Below are 19,680 nucleotides of genomic sequence, written 5' to 3' on the forward strand. Positions count from 1 at the left end.
GGATTCTTTATTATATGAATGTGTTTCTAGGCGTCTAGGTTTCCTTTGAGCAGCCCGGAACTTAAGCTAGCTTAGAACTTAATCGACTAAGGGAATGGTGGCCAGGAAGCAATTGGGCTATCGGCTGTTGCTACTCAGTTCGTCTGCGGAGACGTGAATGGGTTGGTTGAATTCGATGTTTTCGGCGGAGATATCTGTGCAATGGAAACGGAAAATGGTTAAATAGCTGGGAAGTAGTCGGACTTGCACACCCACCGGAACGTGATTGTTGAATGAATATATCCGTCGAGTTGAACCAGTCGTGGGAAGGCAAGCTCCTTCTCCGGCGCGTCCTTAGTTGACCCAAGCTGATGTGGGTCTTGTCCAGCGGCAGATCATCGTCGCCGAATTCCAGGCACCTGCCGTACACGCAATAGCGTTTGCCCACCGGCGAGCAGCGAGTGCCTGGCGGAAAGTGTCCATTCCGGCCGTTCACCAGGTAGTATCTGTACTTGATGAACTCGTCCTGGCAGCCAACGCGGCAGCTGCGGTCCGGCTCATCGATGCTGGCCGAGATCTGGGCCCCATGGCCGGACAGACCGCGCACCTTCTGGCGGTACCTGGCACAGGTCTGCTCCGCATACTCCGCCGCCGTCTGCAAGCGCTCGCAGGGCTGAATGAGGTACGAGCACAGTTGGATGCTCTCCACACCGGTCAGCCGGGAGGTGACGCCCTGCACACCCTTCGAGTCCGTCATGCAGTTGGAGTGGCAGCCCGGATGCGCCACCCACTCCGATTCCGCGGATGAGCTGCGATCCAGGGCGATCAGTGATGCAGAGGCAGGCGGCGGCGGTCGCGAAAGCTCCGGAGGATATGGCTTGTGGTAGTTCCTCCTCTTGTACGGCGATGGTGGCGCATTGATGTGGTTGCCCTGCCCATAGGAAGGTCGTTTAGCTACCTCTGTGGAAGGAAAGGACATTACTACTACTACTACTGCTTATGTGGGGTCACTGTTCCTACCATTCTCGTGGTGATTCTTCAGCGGCTTGCCCTCCTGACGCTCCGCATATCGCTGGCTGGTGGTCTGCTGACGGCTCTCCTGTTCCGAGGAATCCCGCGTGGGGCGCTGTGATCGTGCCTCGCAGAAGCTGCTGTCCATCCTAAAGAAGTTCGAGGTGGAGTTGTCGCAGGAGAAGCGCTCACAGCGACCGGAAATGCAGTAGGTGATATCCTCGGGGCTGTGCTGCTTCGCCTTGCAGGTGGTGCCATCCGGAAAAGTCCAGCGCCGGGACTTGGTGCCATTGGTCCTGGTGCGGCAGAAGATCTTGCAGGAAGCGTCCAATGTGCTGGGCAGCTGCTGGCCCTCGCCGGTGAGTTCCGGATCCGATTTCCTTGCCTGCATGCACACTTGGGTGGCAAAGTCGCCGATCGTCTGGACGGGCACCTTGTGGCATTGCGGTGTGTTGCAGGTCACAAATCGCCGATCCCTGCCAATGCAACGCGACGGAAAGTTCAGGCAGCTCCTGTTAAAGGTTCGCAGGCCTGTGCTGCCCTCCAGGAGGCGGCGTGACTGCCCATAGAGGCAGCCGGACTCGCAGGCACTCGGCTCGCTCCACTCGCCCCAGTTCGAGGGCGATCCTGGCAGCTCATTACCCATCGAATTGTAGTCGTGCAGCAGCGGTGGTATCCGGTTCGGCTCATGTCTGATGATCTTCTCGTGGGTGGCCTCGGCTACGTTTTCCGGGGGCCAGGACTTCAGAGCTGAGTAGCTGCCCTGTTTGGCGGAACGCGTCTCACAGGTTCCACCGCGGCACCACTAAAGTTTAGATATATATGCTGTTACCTAGGAGGGTGCTCCGTGTATATCGAACGCCTTACCATGTTGGGACCGCACTCGGTGCCCTCCAGCGCTGGATGCGACGTCCAGGGCAGTCCATCCTGGCGACAGTGGAGATCCCGACAGATTTCCATCTTGCTCTGGCTGCTGGCCTGCATGAAGTTCTTTCCAAAGCGCAGCATGCACTGCTGATTGGCATTGAAGCGTTCGCCAGGAAGACGACCACCTGCCGTGTGATCCCAGGGACCCGCGAATGAGTCGCGATCGAAGAGGCACTCCGCCTGCGGATCCCTAAGGTAGAAATGATGAGAAACTGTTTGTATGCTTGCTAACTGCTCCACTTACAGTAGGAAATCCTCGAGATAGGTGCGCGAGCACTTGGACCAGGTGACCTTGCCACTGCCCAGCTTCGGGGACATGATGTGCATGGTGGGATCGCAGCTAATCTCCTTGGCATCGTGCCGCATTCCCAAGCTAAAAGAGAGTGTGATATGAAAGCTATTATCCACAGTATGGTATCCAACTACTGACTTGTGTCCAATTTCGTGGGCCACCACAAAGACGCTCTCGAAGTGCTTAGCCTCGTTGATGGTGCAGGAGTAGATGGAGGTGCACATGCCCTTAACCGTCGCCATGCCCACCACCTGGCTATTGGCCTTGCCCTTCTCGTAGGTGACCAGGTCCAGACCAGTCAGAACCAGGGCGTGATCGTAGTGCAGGGGATCTGCGTCGGAGAAGGGATTCAGTTTCTCCTGCCACTTGCAGAAGCTGTTCAAGTAGTTCTCCACATCTCTGGAGCGAACCAGGCCAGGTGGATCCCAGGACTTCCAGATCTCCAAGCGCTTCAGCACGAAATTGATACGACGACCCAGAGTGGGGTGATGGTATAGCAGCTGGACGCCATTGATCATGGCCAACAAGAAGCTGACCACCTTGCTCTCGGTGTTTGTGGGGAAGTTCTTCTGCATGTGGGCGTACAGGTCGCTGTCCACGAAGATGGCCGTCTCAATGAAGAGCTCCTCCGGAATGTCCGACCAGCGGGAGCGCGGAGGATTCCCGATGTAGCGACGCCGTCGCTGATGCTGATGCTGATGCTGATGTGGGTGTGGGTGATGATGTCGTGGCTGGAAGCGCAATCTCAACGGGGACTGCAACTGCGACTGGGTCCGCAAGCGCCTCCGCGGTTCGTTGAACTCCGCTGCATCGGGCTCGAACTGCAGCTGGCTGTCTAACGGTGGCGCCGTTCGCCTTGACGACGCCTCACTGTAGCCGCCGCTCCTGTCCACCCTCGCTTGGTAGAGCACGTGCGTCCCGGTGCCGAAGCGCGGGGGGAGCGGATGGATCACCAGGTCACTGCCGTTCTGCTGGAACACGCCGCGCTGCGTGGAGAGTTAATAGCCGGCGGGGATAGAGCAAACATATTTAGTGATCACCGAGTTGAAAAATATCACGGCTAAAATAAGTAACTGGACTGATTATCTTACTTACACAAGATCGATTTAGAAAAACATAGTTTTCAGATTGCAAGCTACCCTTAATTAACATAAAAATGTGAAGTTAACTTCACCGTTTGCTTACCACATTACCGGGCTCGCAGAGATCCAGAGCAGCCGCTGAACTCCGGTAGAAGCATCTCTCCAGGCGCTGGAGCAGCTGCGGCGAGTGCTCCACGAACTGGGTGCCATTCTCGGTGCGGCGGATGAAGATGAAGGCGTCGTCGATGAGCTGCGGCGACTGCTGCAGCTGCAGCCGCGCCTCCACATCCTGCCCTGCCTCCCCAGCCTCCTGTCCCTTCTCCTCTGGCGGCAGTGTTCCATGCCCATCTGGCGAATGCATTTGAATTAATTAAACTGTTCGCATAATGACCGCAACTGGAGCAGCACGATGTGCTCTCTGGATGTCGATTCGGCTGCTTCATTCACCTTGTACTGGCAGGCTGCGCCGCTGACGTCTCTGGTGAGGATTGCCCCCATGCTGCTCCTCCTCCGGTCGTTGTTGTGCCAAGTGCACGAGTTTGAATTCGGGCGCTGCCAGGTAAACAAACAACATAAATGCCTGCCATGGATCAATGCCAACAACTGCGCGCATTTCCGCGCCCCTTTTAAGACACCGCCCACTGAACCCACTCCTCTCCAGCACCTTAACCCACACCCGCTCCCCCAGCTAACAGTTCAAGTTTAGCGTTCATTGATTGCAGTTGTTGATGTTTCGGCTCCTGGCCTAATGACACGTTGCAGTTAGTTATGGGTCATGGCTAAAATACTTCACTCACTCAACGAAACGGCTAAGATTATAAGCTATAGCAAATGCAGCCGTGATAAAGCAAAATTATAGGCAATAAATAATACAAGAAGAACGCCTTTTAACAATGTATTGAGTTCCGGCAGATGTGTAAACGACTGATACGATTTCTTTAAAAGATTAGTTCATACGAAAAAGAAAGTCAGTGTAACTTAAATGGATGGATTTGCTGCCAGAACTTTAATGGATTTTTCTGTGCCCTGCCACTCGTTCTACTTATTCCATCTTAAGTCCATGGTATGTGGGTCAGAGTTAAGAATCTTTGCGATCCAGTGCCCGGGGCCAACACTTACCCTCTTCCGGAGATCGTGATCCGAAGATCATGGTCCGCTCGTGCTCCCTTAGATGGCCCACCAGGGTGTTCTCGTCCAGCTGCAGTAGCGGCATTGGCGGCATTGGCGGCATTTGTGGCATTGGTGGCATTGACGGCGTTTGTGGCATGGGAAAGAAGAGAAAGAGCAGCGAATGCGAATGAATGGCTTGATATGCAAAGCGGAAAGTGTAGCATGGCCAGCAAAGCGTTAAACAGACCAAAGCAGATGCGAGCACCCACGGAGAAGGGTTTTCTCAAGTCCCCCGCCCACGTCCCCCAAAAACAAGCACAACCGAAATACACTTTCACTCCGCACAATGGAAAATTTGTACCTCGAAAAGAAAACCCCAATTAGACAGCTCAAACAGCTGCGTTGGGGTCACCAGATCATCGGGTGGAAAGGTTAGTGCAGCACCAAAAATGTTAAAATGTTAAAGATGTTATGTGTTACACTTAGCATACATTCGCCGTATATTTTGTGGTGCGTGCGACTGCTTTTCACGATTATTTAATTTAATTTGTTGTAACAGTTTTCGTTTGGCTTGATTTTTATTTGGCTTTTGTGGAAAAGCGCGTTGCGTCCGGCGAAGCGTGAAGAGCGTTTCGGCTCTTCGGATCGAAACTCCGCCTCCAGCGAGGAGAAGGTGTTACAAATTGCCATTGTGGCGAATGTTTATTATCAACATTGTGATGCTGCGCCAAAAGGGGGCGTGGCTGGTCGTTAGCCGCCCATGGGCATCAGATTAGACGGCTATGACCTTTTATGGGGATATGCGTACACAAAACCCTAAGATACTTTATTCTAACCACCTATGTAAGTACGATTCTATTATTATACAACCATTGTATTTCCGGGTTCCCCAGATATTGGTCACATATATTAGCTTATTTAGTATATTTCAAGTTTAAATGGGAACAAGGATATGATAATTGTTAGCTATAGGTACAAAACAATACCTCCGGTATTACTTAACTTTCCGAACATCTTTCCGCTGAACTTTAGCAAAGGCAAACAATGTTCGATGAAATGGACACTAATTGGCTGCAAGGGCAACAGCACAGAAAGAGCAAATCAACATGAAAGAGTCGGCGGTTGCCGGAAAAGCCCCCAAACAAACAGCAACAAAGAGCGCTGACAAAATCGGGGGAAAAGCGGAAAATGCAGGTATATATGCTCACTGTAATCGCACGCCAAGCTGATTATGTGATGAAATTTTGCGTGACCCGTGGGCAGAATAGCAAAAACAAAAAGGAGTGAAGAGCTGAGTACATACGAGTACATGGAAAATAGGGGTAAAATGGCGAAATGGAAAACCAACACGTGGAAATTATATCACAGAAAATTGTCTTCGGGCCAATTTGAGGGGCTGAAAGGAGTGCGAATGTCGAAATACAAATGAAAAGGGGGCAAAATCACGTAATCAAGAGCGCAACCAAGCGAATGGATTCTAAGTATGACTTCAGAGGGTCAATAACTTGGCCAAAATTGGCAGCCAGAACCGCCTGTCACACGAACTCGTTCTTGACTCGAAGTGTGGAAAATGCCTGGGAATCGTTCGCGATTTTGAGGCAGCTGCAATTGCCAGCTGGTGGCAAGATTGTTTGCAATTCCCTGTAATCGTGTGATGAGTTCCTAAAATACCGAAAGAGACGCTGCGACGCCAGAGCTCAAATTAAAGCCATGAAGAGCCTGGGAAAAGTGGGGGAAATGGGTAAAACGAGCCATGTGCACCACTTGTAACTCGACAACTTGTCGCCTTGTTAGCAAGGGCTAATGTTTATTGGGCTAAAGCTCTCGAATTACCAAAACATATATCCAGCGCCCATTTCTGCAGAGGTCATTCAACGCCTTGTCTATGCGACTGTATGGTGTACTCCTCAAGCTCCCCATTTTCCCTTTGAAACTGCGACCAATTTCTGCTTAGCTTTTCAAACTCAAGTTGAGTCAGACATTATGTTTTTGGCTTTTAGTTCATTTTGCCGCGCACATGTTCTGTCTATATGGCGATTTTTTATGCTCTTTATTGGTCACTTGACGCATACGTAGATGTATGATCACCTGTGTTTGTAAATGGGTTAATCGTATGACATTCAAGAGCATTTACACTTGGAGAACATTGGTGTTGGAATGGAGCATAAGTCGTTACAGTAGTTAAAGGTTTATAGTTAGTTAGTTAATGGGTCATCTAATCGTAAGGAGGGAATATTACTAGATTTTTAACAATGAGTTAAACAGTTTCAACGCCATTGAAGCAGACGGTTTCAGCACCTTAAAGTTTTCAGTGTGATCGTGTGATGGTATATCGCATATCACTCGAATCTGAGGCCACTGCAATAGTTTGATTGATATCCCGACTCACCTCGAGCCGTAGCTTTAGCATAAATATTGTTATCCATGTAAGTCAAGCCTGAGCTCAAGGAAATAAGGCCAATACTTAAAGGCATTCCTTGTTGATAAGCTTTAAATAGCAACGACAGATATTCTACTTTTGCAGTGGCGTTAGACTTAAGTGGCATTCATCGGGTGACAATGAGCCAGCATTGATTGATATCGGGACTCACCTCAATGCCATTATAGTGAACGCTCCTCTTGCGACGCAACTCAATGCTGACGGATTTTGGATTGGTGGACTGGTTGGAGGAGGATGAGGAGGCGGTGGCCCCGATTAGCAGCCACAAGGTGGTCAAAACAATTAAAGCCAAACGACGGTGCCGATTAGATCGAATTGCTGCGACAGTCATAACGATGCGTTGATGATGACGGCTTTTCTGGGACTCCACAGGTGGCTATTGTAATGCTCCGAGTGCACTAATCGCTCTTTGTTGTGGCAACAACCACGCGACGATTGTTGCATAAATTGCAAATATATTATTCCTCAGGCAGTGCACCGATTTCGGGGTTTTGCGTCATAATTTTCAGTGGTAGCGTAGTTACATTTTCCAGCGGCGAAAATCGAGGGTGAAAAACTCAGTGCCCGATTTCTCGAAGGGGAGTGAGAGCCAAGTGAAGGCGCGATCGTGTGCGGGGCTCCGACTTTTACGGCAGTTAATTCAAATGTTTATGCACTAATTAATTGCCCAGGCATTGCAATACGAGTCATTTGTTGTGGGCCACTTTTTGTTCGCACACTATCTTATTTGGGTTTCGTTTCGTTTTATTTTAGTGGTTAGTAGTGTACTTCAGTTTGTTGCCTAAGTTCTTCCTTATGGATCGACACTCGAGATAAGACCAAATGGTGCTTGAAAAATGCTATTCCACCGATCGTTCTGAATCGCCAATATATAATAATGCCAGTCTTTTGTTTTCACATTTAAGCGCACTTGATTTTATTTAAACGCCAGCGCACAATTAAGCAGCCAGCAACAAACACACACGGCATATAGATCATCGTCTCTGGAGCATAACGATCTTCTGGTTTTATGTCCATAGCCGAAAAGCACTTTATATGTATATTTCAACTAAAAATCGCAAAATCACGCCGAAATCGGACCGCTTTGGGGTATTTAAAATGATTTAGTGGAGGTCAATGCGCGTTGGATCGATCGAAGGACTTTTTTCGGTGCGAGCGCAGGCGAAAGAGACGGCTGCAGATGCGCAGAAAGAGACGGCGAGAGCGAGGCAACCACTCGCGTCGGCGGCACTTTTGCGAATGAAATGTGAAAATCACGGAAAACTCGAGCTCGGGATCGTCGGCTGGCGCTCCATTCTCGTTCGGCTCTTCGGCTGGAGTTCGCAAAAACAATTTTGGAGCGCAAGCAGACTCATAAATATATGCTAATGAGCCAGAGCGCCGGAAGAAGAGAAGAGGAATGCGCCAACCGTTAAGACGGAGCAAAGGGCTCAAAAAAGAAAAAAAAAAACAAGAAGAGTTTGGGGTACTAAACAAAAACAGAGGCAAAATTCTGAGGCGATGGCGATTGTTTTGTGGTCAAGTGCTTGAAAATGATGGAGCAGACGAAAACTTGACACTGATCATCAGCAAAAAAAAGGCTGCGGAGTGGCAAGAATTATGCTGCATTTCCGCCGCGGAGTTTCGATGTTCTGCGGCCTGTGGCAGCAGGAAATCTTAAATCAGCGAATGCAAATCAGGGGGGCACAAAAACAAACCGAACACAGCCAATTGAAGTGATCAACTTTTAATTGATGCAATCATTGGATTGCATGGAGTGCAACCGAATGACGACTGGCAGTCAAAGCGAAGAGTTCATTAAAATGGGGAATCTTAACTAACTATAAATCTATAAAACCTATAAAATGAGTTTCCCCAAAGCACTGAAATATCCAACACAAAATTCAAATTTTAACGATTTCTTTGCTTGGGCGAATTTTAAATTTAAATTTGAAATTGATGGGCAGCACTGTTTTAGCCCGGTCAGCGGTCATTTGGTCACACTTTACATTGGAAACTATCGCCAATATCGCATCTCTAATTTCCGTGCTCAGCACTAAGAAATCGATTTTCTCGAGCGCCACAGCGGCCAACCCGGGAACTAAATGGTCGGAATCGATATCCCCAAACTCATCGGCGCACATCGCCGAATCATCGAGTTTACTTCCATCCCCATTCCGATTTTCAAATTCAAACGGCAGCTTGGCCTCGCTTCGTGTGCAAAAACTGATCAGGTTTTCGGAGAATTGACAATCCCGCACTCGACTTGTAAATTGTAAACCATTAGTAATCAAATATTCGGACAACAAATTGCACAGCTAAACAAGCGTTCGGTCACAGAAACACGATCTGAAGTCAACTAAACTAAGCTAAAGCCAAGCGTCTGCCGATCTTCGTGTTAATTGTGTTTGTAAAAATAGTATCAAGGAAGCAATCAAAATGGTGGGCACAACACTGAAAATGCGTAGCGATGAGGTGAGTTGATCCCTAGAACATTAAGATACCCGTGGCATCCGCGAAAAGGTCATGGTAAAGTCACAAACCAGCGGCCTCCTCATCATCGAGACGCCATTGCAGCGTGGGCAAGTACAGTGGGGCAAAGAGGAAGCGGCGATAGAGCGAAGAGTGTATAAAGGGAGGGGGTGAGAGAGTGCCGTTTGTCCTTGTTGTTGCAGTTGCCTTGTTCACATTTTGGCGCGATTTTCTACTTGTACCGCTAATTAGTACTCTTCACTCCCTTTCTTCGCACAAAATCACAGAGGAGATAAATCGAGGATAAGTCTTGCGGTTCTTTTCCTAAAATGGCCGCCTTCAAAGGCGCATTTCATTATTATAAGTCATTATTATACAAGAAACGCATATACATGCACAACTATTAAACAATTGAAATCAGTGCTCAATAATTAAATATGTTAAGAAAAGTGCACATATTGTGGTGGTATCTAAATCTGATCGTATTTTTTCTTTAGAACGCCTCGGAGAACTTCAAGCAAGTGCAATTGAAGAAATTGACGGTTCCTTCCATGGAGGCAACAACAAAACGTGCGGCCCTGGGCGATTTGCAGAATCGCGGCATAAGTCGTCCCATCGCCGCGAAGGATGCTGCACAGAAAGAGTAAGTGTCTGAGCCAACTCAAGTATTCCATTCGCAATCACATGTGGTTACTCCACCGAGCAGCTCCAAGGATCTCAAGCTCACAGACGCCCTGCGGAATGCCAAGGCTCGGGTGGACACCCACTGGAAGAAGCAGCCACTGGGCAGCAACACCCATGGCAATGCCGCCGCTCCGCCCAAGGCCAACGAAGGGGGCGTGGCGGCGTTTTTGCGCTCGAATTCGGTGCGCAATCGCGTTCCGACCAAGGCCACTGTAGAACCAGCTAAAGGTAATTTAAGCACCTACCATTCCTACATTTTAAATTGTCTGCTTATTCATACTGATCTAATATCTTGTATACCCAAAGTGACAGTCAAGTCAAGTTCCACCGAGAACGTGAACGAGCCCACCTTGAAGCGGGAGGACAGCAGTCTGTCGAAGAAATCGCTGACCAAACTGCGTGCCGCTTTGGCCAAACCCGTGATGGGAGTTTCAGGAATTCGACGGGAACCAGTAGCTGTTGCCCGTAAAGAGGCAGAGACCAAAAAGGAACTGCAGGAAATCAAGAAGGACTCACTGGACTTGAAGAAGGATGCGACCAGGATGCCCCTTATTAGGGGCAACAGTGCAGTCACTACAACCACATCCACCATGCCCACCACCATGTCCCTTTCCAGCAAGCGCTTGGCTGGAATCGAGGACATCGACGCCAATGACAAGGAGAACCTGGTGCTGGTCTCCGAATACGTGAACGACATCTACGACTATTTGTACCAGGTGGAGCAGCAGCAGCCCATTCACAAGGATCACCTGGCCGGGCAGAAGGAGGTGTCCCACAAGATGCGAGCCGTGCTGATCGATTGGATCAACGAGGTCCACCTGCAGTTCCATCTGGCTGCAGAGACCTTCCAGCTGGCGGTGGCTATCATTGATCGTTACCTGCAGGTGGTCAAGGACACCAAACGCACGTACTTGCAATTGGTGGGAGTGACAGCCCTCTTCATAGCCACCAAGTACGAGGAGCTGTTCCCGCCGGCAATCGGTGATTTTGTCTTCATCACGGATGACACCTACACTGCCCGGCAGATCCGACAGATGGAGCTGCAGATCTTCAAGGCCATCGACTGTAATCTTTCGCGTCCGCTGCCGATTCACTTCCTCCGACGCTACTCGAAGGCTGCTGGCGCCGAGGACGAGCACCATACGATGTCCAAGTACTTCATTGAGCTAGCTTCCGTGGACTACGAAATGGCCACTTACAGACCATCGGAGGTTGGTTTCAACACACTATCCCCCCATCTATTTAGTATAAGAATCTCTAATATTGTTCGGCGTCTTTAGATTGCAGCTGCCTCACTGTTCCTGTCGCTGCACTTGCTCAATGGAAACTACCGGGCCGGCACGGGATTCAACGACCGTCACTGGTCGCCCACTCTGACCTTCTACTCGCGGTACTCGGCCGCACACTTGCGTCCCATTACCCGACTGATTGCGAAACTGGCCCGGGACGCTCCTCTGGCCAAGCTGAAGGCTATCTACAACAAGTACCAGGGCAGCAAGTTCCAGAAGATCGCGCTGCGAACGGAGCTGTCGGGTGCGCTGATGGACTCCATTGTGGGCCAGAGCCAGAAGAAATAGTCTGGGCCGAGGTGGACTGGATGACCCTGATTTACCTAGTTTAGTTTAATTTGTTTTCATTTTTTAAATTTGTAGCGTATTTCATTTTCTGTTCGTTTCGTGTTCGTTACAAAATGCGTATAAACACCGTAGTCGCATTGCCAACTATATTCACCTGCATCACCTCACCCATCCCCCAGACATTGTAATCTGCTGGAGTCCCTTGAGCAGTTTTCGGCCACTGCCAAGTGCTGGCTCCGGCATCTTTGCCCCCGGAGCACAAGTTGCTCGCGAGCCGGCGGCTGGAAGTGAGTAGTGGGTTCCTCCGGAAAGACTAGGAACCAAACCAAACTGGAGCCCGCCAGCTCCACCCGCTGGGTCACCGTCTCAGCGGGAGCGAGCGGCGGAGCGGTGGACACCGAGAGAGAGTGGGCAACGAGTTCATTTGCTGGCCGAACACATCGGCGTTGTCTCTCCAAGAACTATATTTTATAATTGTACCCGTGAATTCATTTCATCCCCTACCTACCCGCTAATTGTATTTGTCTTTAGTTTTTAGTTTCGATGGGAATGAATAAATCCAAAAACTTGTGCAAAATTATTCCCAAAAATCGCATAAAGAGACCTAGACTATTTGTAATTTATATCATGCATTTCGCACATCTATACAAAGGCAACCTATGCTAGTTATATTGTTTACTTACCGATAAGCAACGATTTAAAAGCGTTTTAACTGATGTTTCCGAAAATGTCTCAAGAATACATAGAAAATAAAGTTTTGTGTAATTTTATAAACAATGTGTGTGTGTTTACTGTGCACGCAATGCCATGTGACTTGATTGGTTTTAAAATCTTCCCGACAGCTGATGAGTGTGAGAAATTTTCCGCACCCCTGATGCAAACCAGACAGGCTGAGATGAGCGCAGACCCTTTTCCAAGGACGGAGGTCCTTTTGTCCTGCCTTCCCAGCAATCCTGAATACACACGATGTGCACCTCTGCATACCCTACACCTATGTGCGCACTATGTACATAGGTATGTATGTGCGTACAGACGATAGTCGGCGCCCCTGGGAAGGTCACCTCCCCGATCGCAGGTCAGTTGCTCCTCTTCCGCTTCTCCCTTTCCTTCTTCCCGCTTTCACGCTTCTCTCCTCTTTCGGTGCCGCGCTCCATGGGCAACGGTAATTGCCGAGCACATTGCTCGCACATGGTTGTGTGTGTGTGTGGGTGTCTATCTCACGTTTCCCTTGCACAGTAGTCACTCGGTACAGAGAAGCGCGAATGCAAAGCAAAAAAGTTATACAAAATCCCATAATCGTGCAATGTTTCAGATAGTTTAGTTTTTTAGAAGCATGTCAGCAATGTATCAGAATTCAAAGAAATATTTTTAAGTAGCTATCTTCAGATGGTAAGGGCATTAAATAAATATAGTTCTCACTTCCCCAAAGTACTTCAGTAGGTACGAGTTTGTACTTTCGTTCGCCCTTCAGAGCGCCCACTGTACACGGCCTGCTGACTTTGCTGTGCGCCTGTTCGAAATTTAAGTTTGACGGTTTTATGACTCTCATTAATTCTGTTTACGGTCAAACAAATGTAGTAAAAAGAAAGTCATTTTTCTCGGCACCCCCGCTGCTCCTGCCTTTTGGCATATTTTATGTTGGCTGCCAGTGGCAATCGGCGTCATAAAAACTCCATGCCGTTTAAATCTGGCTTACAGTTTTTGGGTCTTGGGCCGCTGTGTTTACTCTCCTCTTTTTGGGAACTTCTTGCTCTCGCTTCTGGATGGCTGTTACCGAAATATGCACAGCATGAACCACTCCGAACCACCGAGCTCGAGTTCCTTCCTGAATCCTGCGCCTTGGAGCAGCCAGTCTGTCGTTCAGGTAGTTCAAGGGGTGGCTAATGCGGACGGGGGTCAGGAGGTTACGGTTACGCAAAAGGACATCTGCTCGTCGTCAGGACAGGACCGGGATTAGCTAGGGAAATCCATTTCGGTAGGATTTTAAGGAACCTAGTCTAAGACCCAAAGGTTCCAAGCAAACATACATACATAGGCAGAAACAAGAAAATGTATCTAGAATTAAACCAAAATTGGGAATCGAAATCGTAGCGCAAAACTAAAGAAATATCTAACTTCGACTTATCAGTGTTTAATTCCCAGCAAAGAAGAAGGAGCAGGACTCATTTAGAGTATAATTTAGTATCGTGTTTAATTCATCATCGTTTCACAATCATCCTCAGACATTATTTCGACTATTCTCGATTACAATATTTCAAATATTGAGTACACATTTAAGGTAGAAGAACAACGGGGGATTATCTATCGTTTTGGAGGTTGGAGGAACCGCACGGATATTTCGCTGAAACTCGAAACCGCATCCGGCCGGGATACGCCGTCCATTCCGTGGCCAGGGCCTGCTCTCTCTCTCCCAAGATTTTGCGGCATGATGACACCGGACCACGGATTGGAGGCGATCCCGGCTGGATGCGCAAGAAAACATGAATGTGCAAAGGAGTTTTCTCTTGTTTTTGTTTTATAATTTCTGTTTATCTTAAGTTGTAGGTTGTTATCTTTTCTTGTTGATGTCGCGCAGAGATGGCAGCATTATTCGAGCCATCAATGATGTTAATTGCACGCATCTGATCTCCTATTCTTCGTATTGCTGATGCTTAACCCTGGAAGGTGGACATGAACTTGGCAACAATGTCCTTCAGCTTGGCATCGGACGCCTCCGAGATAGCACCGTCCTTGGCGATGGTGTCGAGCAGAGCCTGCTCGGAGGTCTTGATGTGCTGCAAGAACTCCTTCTCGAACTTGGTGATCTTGGCGGGATCCATCTTGTCCAGATGACCGCGCACACCGCAGTAGATGACGGCGACCTGGGAGATTTGATAAAGCATTAGAGGTTGGGTTCTACACAGGAATCGCGATATCCGCTTTGTCACTACGGATATCAGTCATTAGCTAGGTCAGCCCTGGCATACGCACCTGATCCTCAATGGCCATGGGCACGTACTGACCCTGCTTGAGCAGCTCAGTGAGGCGCACACCACGGTTCAGCAGCTGCTGGGTGGCGGCATCCAGATCGGAACCGAACTGGGCGAAGGCGGCGACCTCACGGTACTGGGCCAACTCCAGCTTCATGGAACCGGCCACCTGCTTCATGGCCTTGGTCTGGGCAGCGGAACCCACACGGGACACGGACAGACCGACGTTGATGGCAGGGCGGATACCCTTGTAGAACAACTCGGTCTCCAAGAAGATCTGTCCATCGGTAATCGAGATGACGTTGGTTGGAATGTAGGCGGACACATCGCCAGCCTGGGTCTCGATCACGGGCAGGGCAGTCAGGGAGCCACCTCCCATGGCAGGGGACATCTTGGCGGCACGCTCAAGCAGACGCGAATGCAGGTAGAACACATCACCGGGGTAGGCCTCACGACCAGGGGGACGACGCAGCAGCAGGGACATCTGACGGTAGGCCACAGCCTGCTTGGACAAATCATCGTAGATGATCAGGGCGTGCTTGCCCTTGTCGCGGAAGTACTCTCCCATGGCGCATCCGGAGTAGGGGGCCAAGTACTGCAGGGGAGCAGCGTCGGAGGCGGTGGCAGACACGATCACGGAGTAGCCCATGGCGCCGGAGTCGGTCAGACGCTTCACAATCTGGGCGACGGTGGATCGCTTCTGGCCAATGGCGACGTAGATGCAGTACAGCTTCTTGGACTCATCCTGGGCCTCGTTGAAGCGCTTCTGGTTGATGATGGTGTCGATGGCCAGAGCAGTCTTACTGCGGATTAAATACAAAATTGGTACGTTAGATCCGGCTTGTTACTGGGAACTGAGAAATGTTTTAATGTTGTTTGGGCATCTCTAAAATCTTACCCAGTCTGACGATCGCCAATGATCAGCTCACGCTGTCCACGACCGATGGGCACCAGGGAGTCGACGGCCTTGATACCGGTCTGCATGGGCTCGCGCACGGACACACGGGGGATGATGCCGGGGGCCTTGATTCCCACACGGAAACGGTCCTTGGTGTTGATGGCGCCCTTGCCGTCAATGGCATTTCCCAGGGCATCGACGACGCGACCCAGCAGCTCATCACCGACGGGCACATCCACGATGGCACCGGTACGCTTGACGATATCGCCCTGCTTGATCAGCTTGTCGTTACCGAACACCACAACACCGACGTTGTCGGGCTCCAAGTTGAGGGCCATGCCCTTCAGGCCGGAGGAGAATTCCACCATCTCATCGGCCTGGATGTTGTTCAGACCGTAGACACGAGCGATACCGTCACCGATGCTCAGCACGCGGCCGGTTTCCTCCAGATCCGCCTTGGGGGCGACGCCCAGGATGCGCTCCTCCAGGATGTTGGAGATCTCGGCGCTACGCTGCGTGCTGGCCACATGGAACTTGCGGGCAGCAAGACTGGCGGCGGGATAGGCGGCTTTGCAGGCGACCTGCAAGAGAGTAGGTTAATCGATATGATTATGCGAGATTATGTAAGGTGTATGTATGTCCATGTCGTTGGATAACCGCAGGGTACGATCGTTTAAATACTCCTCTCCGGTACTTGCTAGCTCGTTAATAAAAAAAAAACAACTGCTTACAGGGTATCTGGATATCGGCACTTCCCCTATTTGTATTCTCTTCCATTTCCACCACTTGCTTGACAGCCGCACCTAACCTCAAACTTTTTGGGGACCGCATCTCCACCACCTCACAATTATGTAATTCGAGCACAAAAACAAAGACATTAGAGCGTTCTTTGCAAACTTTTACTGGCAAAATAACCAAAAAACTCACATTTGCCTGGCCAATTCTCGATTCGCACTGATTATGTAACCCACAATTTCAGCGGCCGCCTTGCAATTTGCCGCATTGCGTAACACTACATTCTTGTTGGAAATGGGTGAAAATCCCACTCGAATACTTGCTATGCATCCAAAAAGTCTGTATCCATTCTTTGATCGATCTTCAAAGCACCCGATGCACTAATTTTCCGCAAAGTACCCCATCGATTCGATTACATATGACACTTTTTCGCCAACTCTTCGTCGGGCGATTTAAATGCTGGAATTCGGTGCAGTACCTGGTTGGCAGCCTTGGGCAGGTTACGGGCGACCGAGGACGCCAGGCGTACGGAAATCATCGACATTTTGAATGCTGTTTAACTGTTCGCCGCAGAAGTAATTGTACAATTCCTTAGCCAACTCCTCTCCACACTCGTAGTACTTTTCACAAGATGGTCGCTGGCTAGACGTTCGGTGAGGCAGTGCTGGGAAACGGGCGAAGTGCTGGCGATTGCGCGGTACGGGCACACTGAGCACGGGTATGGTCACTCCACCCTCAGTGGTGGCAGTTTGGGCGATATAATATAATTTACCAAATTATTTAATTTCATTAATACTCAAAGTTAAATTGAAACGTAAAATTACTTTATAATTTATGTTATATCTAACATATTTATCAATTTTTTAAAAAATTTCTTTTCTCTTAAAATATGTGGTCACGTTTTTGTAACACGGGCACCCTTGGTGGTGACATTAAGCAAGCGATGGTTAATGGTGTGCTCAAATTTACTAAAAATTGTTAGAAATTCGTATACCCAATTATTTGTTACATTCAAAATAATTTGATAGTATCAACAGTATTAGGTCAGATGCTAATTATACGTGTTCATTAAAGTTGCATTAACTTAACCACATTTATTTGAAAACGCCGAAATAAGTATGCTAAAAACGCTGTGCCCTAATTTATTGCAAGGCCTAAAAGAATGCTATGGTATATGCCATTAATAGGGCGACAGAGGAACTGCTTATTTACCTCTTCAGATTTACGAAATCTTGGCTTTACTGTTTATCGGAACGCGTTCGAAATATGGCACCTCTGGATGGCCGAGTTATTAAAACGGTCTGTTCATTTTGGAGACTTTCAAGCATTTCATTGTTGCGCCGCCTGGCTCTCTCGCTTGCTCTCAGTGGCCGGACGGTTTTCCTGGTGTGGAAGATGGGGATCCGGGGGGCTGGAAAGCGCCCGCACGAGAGCTTGAACGCGGAGAGCGAGACAAAGAGCGGAGACCTAGAGAGCGCGGAGAAAGTCTACACGCCGCCGACGAGGAAAAGAGGAATCAGAGGAAGCTGTGCGCGCGAGCAAACGAAAGCAAAATGGACCTTTTTCCTTTTTTTAGTATTAAAGCGTGAAAGCATCCAGCCGCTCGCTCACGCAGCTTCACTTCGTCGCTTCAGTCTGAGCTTGTGCGGTACTGTGAACACAACGCGGCGGTATAGCGATACAACGGTACGGTATAACGGTACATAACAGTACTGCGGGTGAAAGCTGGGCGCAAGGTGCCAAATGTAGGGGAAAATTGCATGTGCCATTAATGTGAGGATATTTGTGTGAGGATAAAACCACTGGATTTTCACCATCTCTCCCCCGAAAGTCCAGAAAGCTGCCTTCTGGGGGCCAGAAAAAATCTTGAAATTTCTGGCCACGTGTTATCCGGTGTTCCGTTTCATTTTACTTAATTTTTTGAAATCAACATTTATTATGCAAATTATCGCAACAACAAAGAAGTGGACGTCCAATCTCCAAAAAACACATAAAAAAGAGGCACGAAAACTCTGAAACTGGAAGAGATACTCGGTTTTCTTTTTTTATATTTGGATGCTGCTCCTGCTGCTGCACACAGACAATGACAGAAATTTGTCATCACACACACACACATATAAGAACCGCACGCACGGAGAGCGTAGAACAAAGGCAACGGGAAAAAGATAAATAAGCTTAGGAGCAGGGAGTGCGAGCGGGAGAGGAAGTGTGGAAGCAGGGGCGTCCTCCGCCCCACTCACTCACGCACTTGACTGAACATTAAACTCTCTAGTTTTTTGTGCAAAGATGGAGATTTCGGACCGTTATCCTCGCCGGCAGCCGCATATCGTCGGCATCTACGTGCTCCATCTACACACACAGCTGTAAAATCCGCATTCGCAGTCGCATCCGCCATTCGCCATCCGCCATCCGCAATTTTTGACAGCTGTCAGCTTGAAAGAACGCGTGTGTGCGTGTGTGCTGGCACAGTTATTTCCACTTGGCGGCAAGGTCAGCGCGACATGCAAATTGAAAAGCGCCGCTCGGGCAAAAACAAAGGCCATAGAATGCCCACCACCAACAACAACGACATCAGCTACGGGAGGAAAAACAACAACAACAACAACAGCAGCAACAATAGCAACAACAGCAAGAACAACATCATCTAACGAAAATGTTTGAGAAATATGTCGCCACATATGTGCGCGCGTGTGAGCAAGTGAAATTAAAATTCCCGCATGCCTAATGAATTCGCCCGCTCGTTCGCCGTCCCTCTCCCACGACAACCGTTATGCGTGTGTGTGCCAGTGTGTGTGTGCGTGTGTGTCGCTGACTTCGGAATGACAACAAAAGCAACAACAACATTAGCAGCTACAACTAAAACAATGGCTTGCTAAGCTGTCTGAGTGAGTGAAAAAAAGAATAGAAGAAGGAGAGCCAAAGAGATAGAGAGAGAAGGAGACCGAGAGAACGACCAGGAGAGAGAAAGAGAGCGAAAGAGAAAGATAGGTGAAGGAAGGACGAAAGCAAAAGTGAAATTTGCAGCAAAGAAAGGTGAGTGAAGAGTAGGCAAGGCCCAAAAGGTATGCTACAAATTGCAATTTCCGCTGGTTAATGGCAGTATCAATATCTATTGTCTGTTTTACATATTTGTTTGCCATTCCCCACCCCAACTTATCTGATAGACTCATTTTTCCTATCACAAATGAATATGGATAACTAATTAAAAGCTAACTACAACACCATAGAAGTGAACATATATTAACTATATGTATGTCCGTAGTAACTGCTTTAGATTAAAATAACTTCTCTCAATGTTGGACTAAAACAATATAAATTTGTTTGTACTTGTGATATTAAATTGAGGATTTGGCAATTATATAACTTTGCAAAATAACCCAATTCACATAATTGCGGCCTCTCGTTTTCCCCACCTCTATCTGCCATCAACTGTTTTCCCATTCATCAAAACCAAATGTTGCTAGTGCAAATCCACAAACAACACATACTCACATTTATGTAAATTTGCCCAAATCAAATTGCAAT

General features: G+C 48.7%; 4 protein-coding genes across 8 annotated transcripts in view; 2 read left to right on the top strand and 2 right to left on the bottom strand.

Annotated features, from left to right (window-relative positions):
• Positions 1–3: 3 nt before the first annotated feature.
• LOC6547342 (A disintegrin and metalloproteinase with thrombospondin motifs 16) lies at positions 4–8,077 on the bottom strand. The gene is made up of 10 exons (XM_001976259.3): positions 6,993–8,077; positions 4,411–4,489; positions 3,739–3,843; positions 3,395–3,639; positions 2,348–3,195; positions 2,162–2,290; positions 1,858–2,107; positions 1,000–1,795; positions 256–939; positions 4–194 (listed from the first exon to the last, which is right to left on the bottom strand). The coding sequence occupies exons 1-10, from the start codon at positions 7,170–7,172 to the stop codon at positions 118–120; spliced, it is 3,393 nt and encodes a 1,130-aa protein (XP_001976295.2). The 5' UTR covers positions 7,173–8,077; the 3' UTR covers positions 4–117.
• Positions 8,078–8,922: 845 nt separating this feature from the next.
• On the top strand, positions 8,923–12,328 carry LOC6547341 (G2/mitotic-specific cyclin-B). Of its 4 annotated transcripts, none has more exons than XM_001976258.3 (5): positions 8,923–9,295; positions 9,790–9,935; positions 9,999–10,204; positions 10,283–11,187; positions 11,257–12,328. In XM_001976258.3, the coding sequence occupies exons 1-5, from the start codon at positions 9,260–9,262 to the stop codon at positions 11,551–11,553; spliced, it is 1,590 nt and encodes a 529-aa protein (XP_001976294.1). In that variant the 5' UTR covers positions 8,923–9,259; the 3' UTR covers positions 11,554–12,328. The 4 variants fall into 4 exon arrangements, with proteins under 4 accessions (XP_001976294.1, XP_026836382.1, XP_026836380.1 ...); XM_026980581.1 differs by lacking the exon at positions 8,923–9,295 and adding an exon at positions 9,323–9,402; XM_026980579.1 differs by lacking the exon at positions 8,923–9,295 and adding an exon at positions 9,477–9,731.
• A 1,390-nt stretch (positions 12,329–13,718) lies between these two features.
• On the bottom strand, positions 13,719–16,847 carry LOC6547340 (ATP synthase subunit alpha, mitochondrial). Its single transcript, XM_001976257.3, has 4 exons — positions 16,634–16,847; positions 15,421–16,001; positions 14,524–15,325; positions 13,719–14,414 (listed from the first exon to the last, which is right to left on the bottom strand). Exons 1-4 carry the CDS (start codon positions 16,697–16,699, stop codon positions 14,205–14,207), a joined length of 1,659 nt encoding a protein of 552 aa, XP_001976293.1. The 5' UTR covers positions 16,700–16,847; the 3' UTR covers positions 13,719–14,204.
• An 832-nt stretch (positions 16,848–17,679) lies between these two features.
• Positions 17,680–19,680, top strand: part of LOC6547364 — a 59,007-nt gene continuing 57,006 nt past the window's right edge. For both annotated transcript variants that reach the window (XM_026980767.1, XM_026980766.1), the window contains exon 1: positions 17,680–19,188. The gene's annotated coding sequence lies outside the window, so the exon portion shown is untranslated. The remainder of the gene's footprint in view (positions 19,189–19,680) is intronic.

The sequence above is a fragment of the Drosophila erecta genome, unplaced genomic scaffold (genome assembly GCF_003286155.1).
Source record: "Drosophila erecta strain 14021-0224.00,06,07 unplaced genomic scaffold, DereRS2 tig00000092-arrow-pilon, whole genome shotgun sequence".
NCBI lineage: Eukaryota > Metazoa > Arthropoda > Insecta > Diptera > Drosophilidae > Drosophila > Drosophila erecta.

Bases quoted from the DNA above. Each gene is read 5' to 3' on its own strand.
- LOC6547342 (XM_001976259.3), bottom strand. From the start codon at position 7,172: ATGACTGTCGCAGCAATTCGATCTAATCGGCACCGTCGTTTGGCTTTA. The intron at 4,490-6,992 runs GTGAGTCCCGAT...CCGCTACTGCAG, and splicing joins TTCACTATAATGGCATTGAG to CTGGACGAGAACACCCTGGT. The intron at 940-999 runs GTAGGAACAGTG...TTCCTTCCACAG, and splicing joins GAAGAATCACCACGAGAATG to AGGTAGCTAAACGACCTTCC.
- LOC6547341 (XM_001976258.3), top strand. From the start codon at position 9,260: ATGGTGGGCACAACACTGAAAATGCGTAGCGATGAG. The intron at 9,296-9,789 runs GTGAGTTGATCC...TTTTTTCTTTAG, and splicing joins TGAAAATGCGTAGCGATGAG to AACGCCTCGGAGAACTTCAA. The intron at 9,936-9,998 runs GTAAGTGTCTGA...TCCACCGAGCAG, and splicing joins AAGGATGCTGCACAGAAAGA to CTCCAAGGATCTCAAGCTCA.
- LOC6547340 (XM_001976257.3), bottom strand. From the start codon at position 16,699: ATGTCGATGATTTCCGTACGCCTGGCGTCCTCGGTCGCCCGTAACCTG. The intron at 16,002-16,633 runs GTACTGCACCGA...ACTCTCTTGCAG, and splicing joins TGCCCAAGGCTGCCAACCAG to GTCGCCTGCAAAGCCGCCTA. The intron at 15,326-15,420 runs GTAAGATTTTAG...TTTAATCCGCAG, and splicing joins ATTGGCGATCGTCAGACTGG to TAAGACTGCTCTGGCCATCG.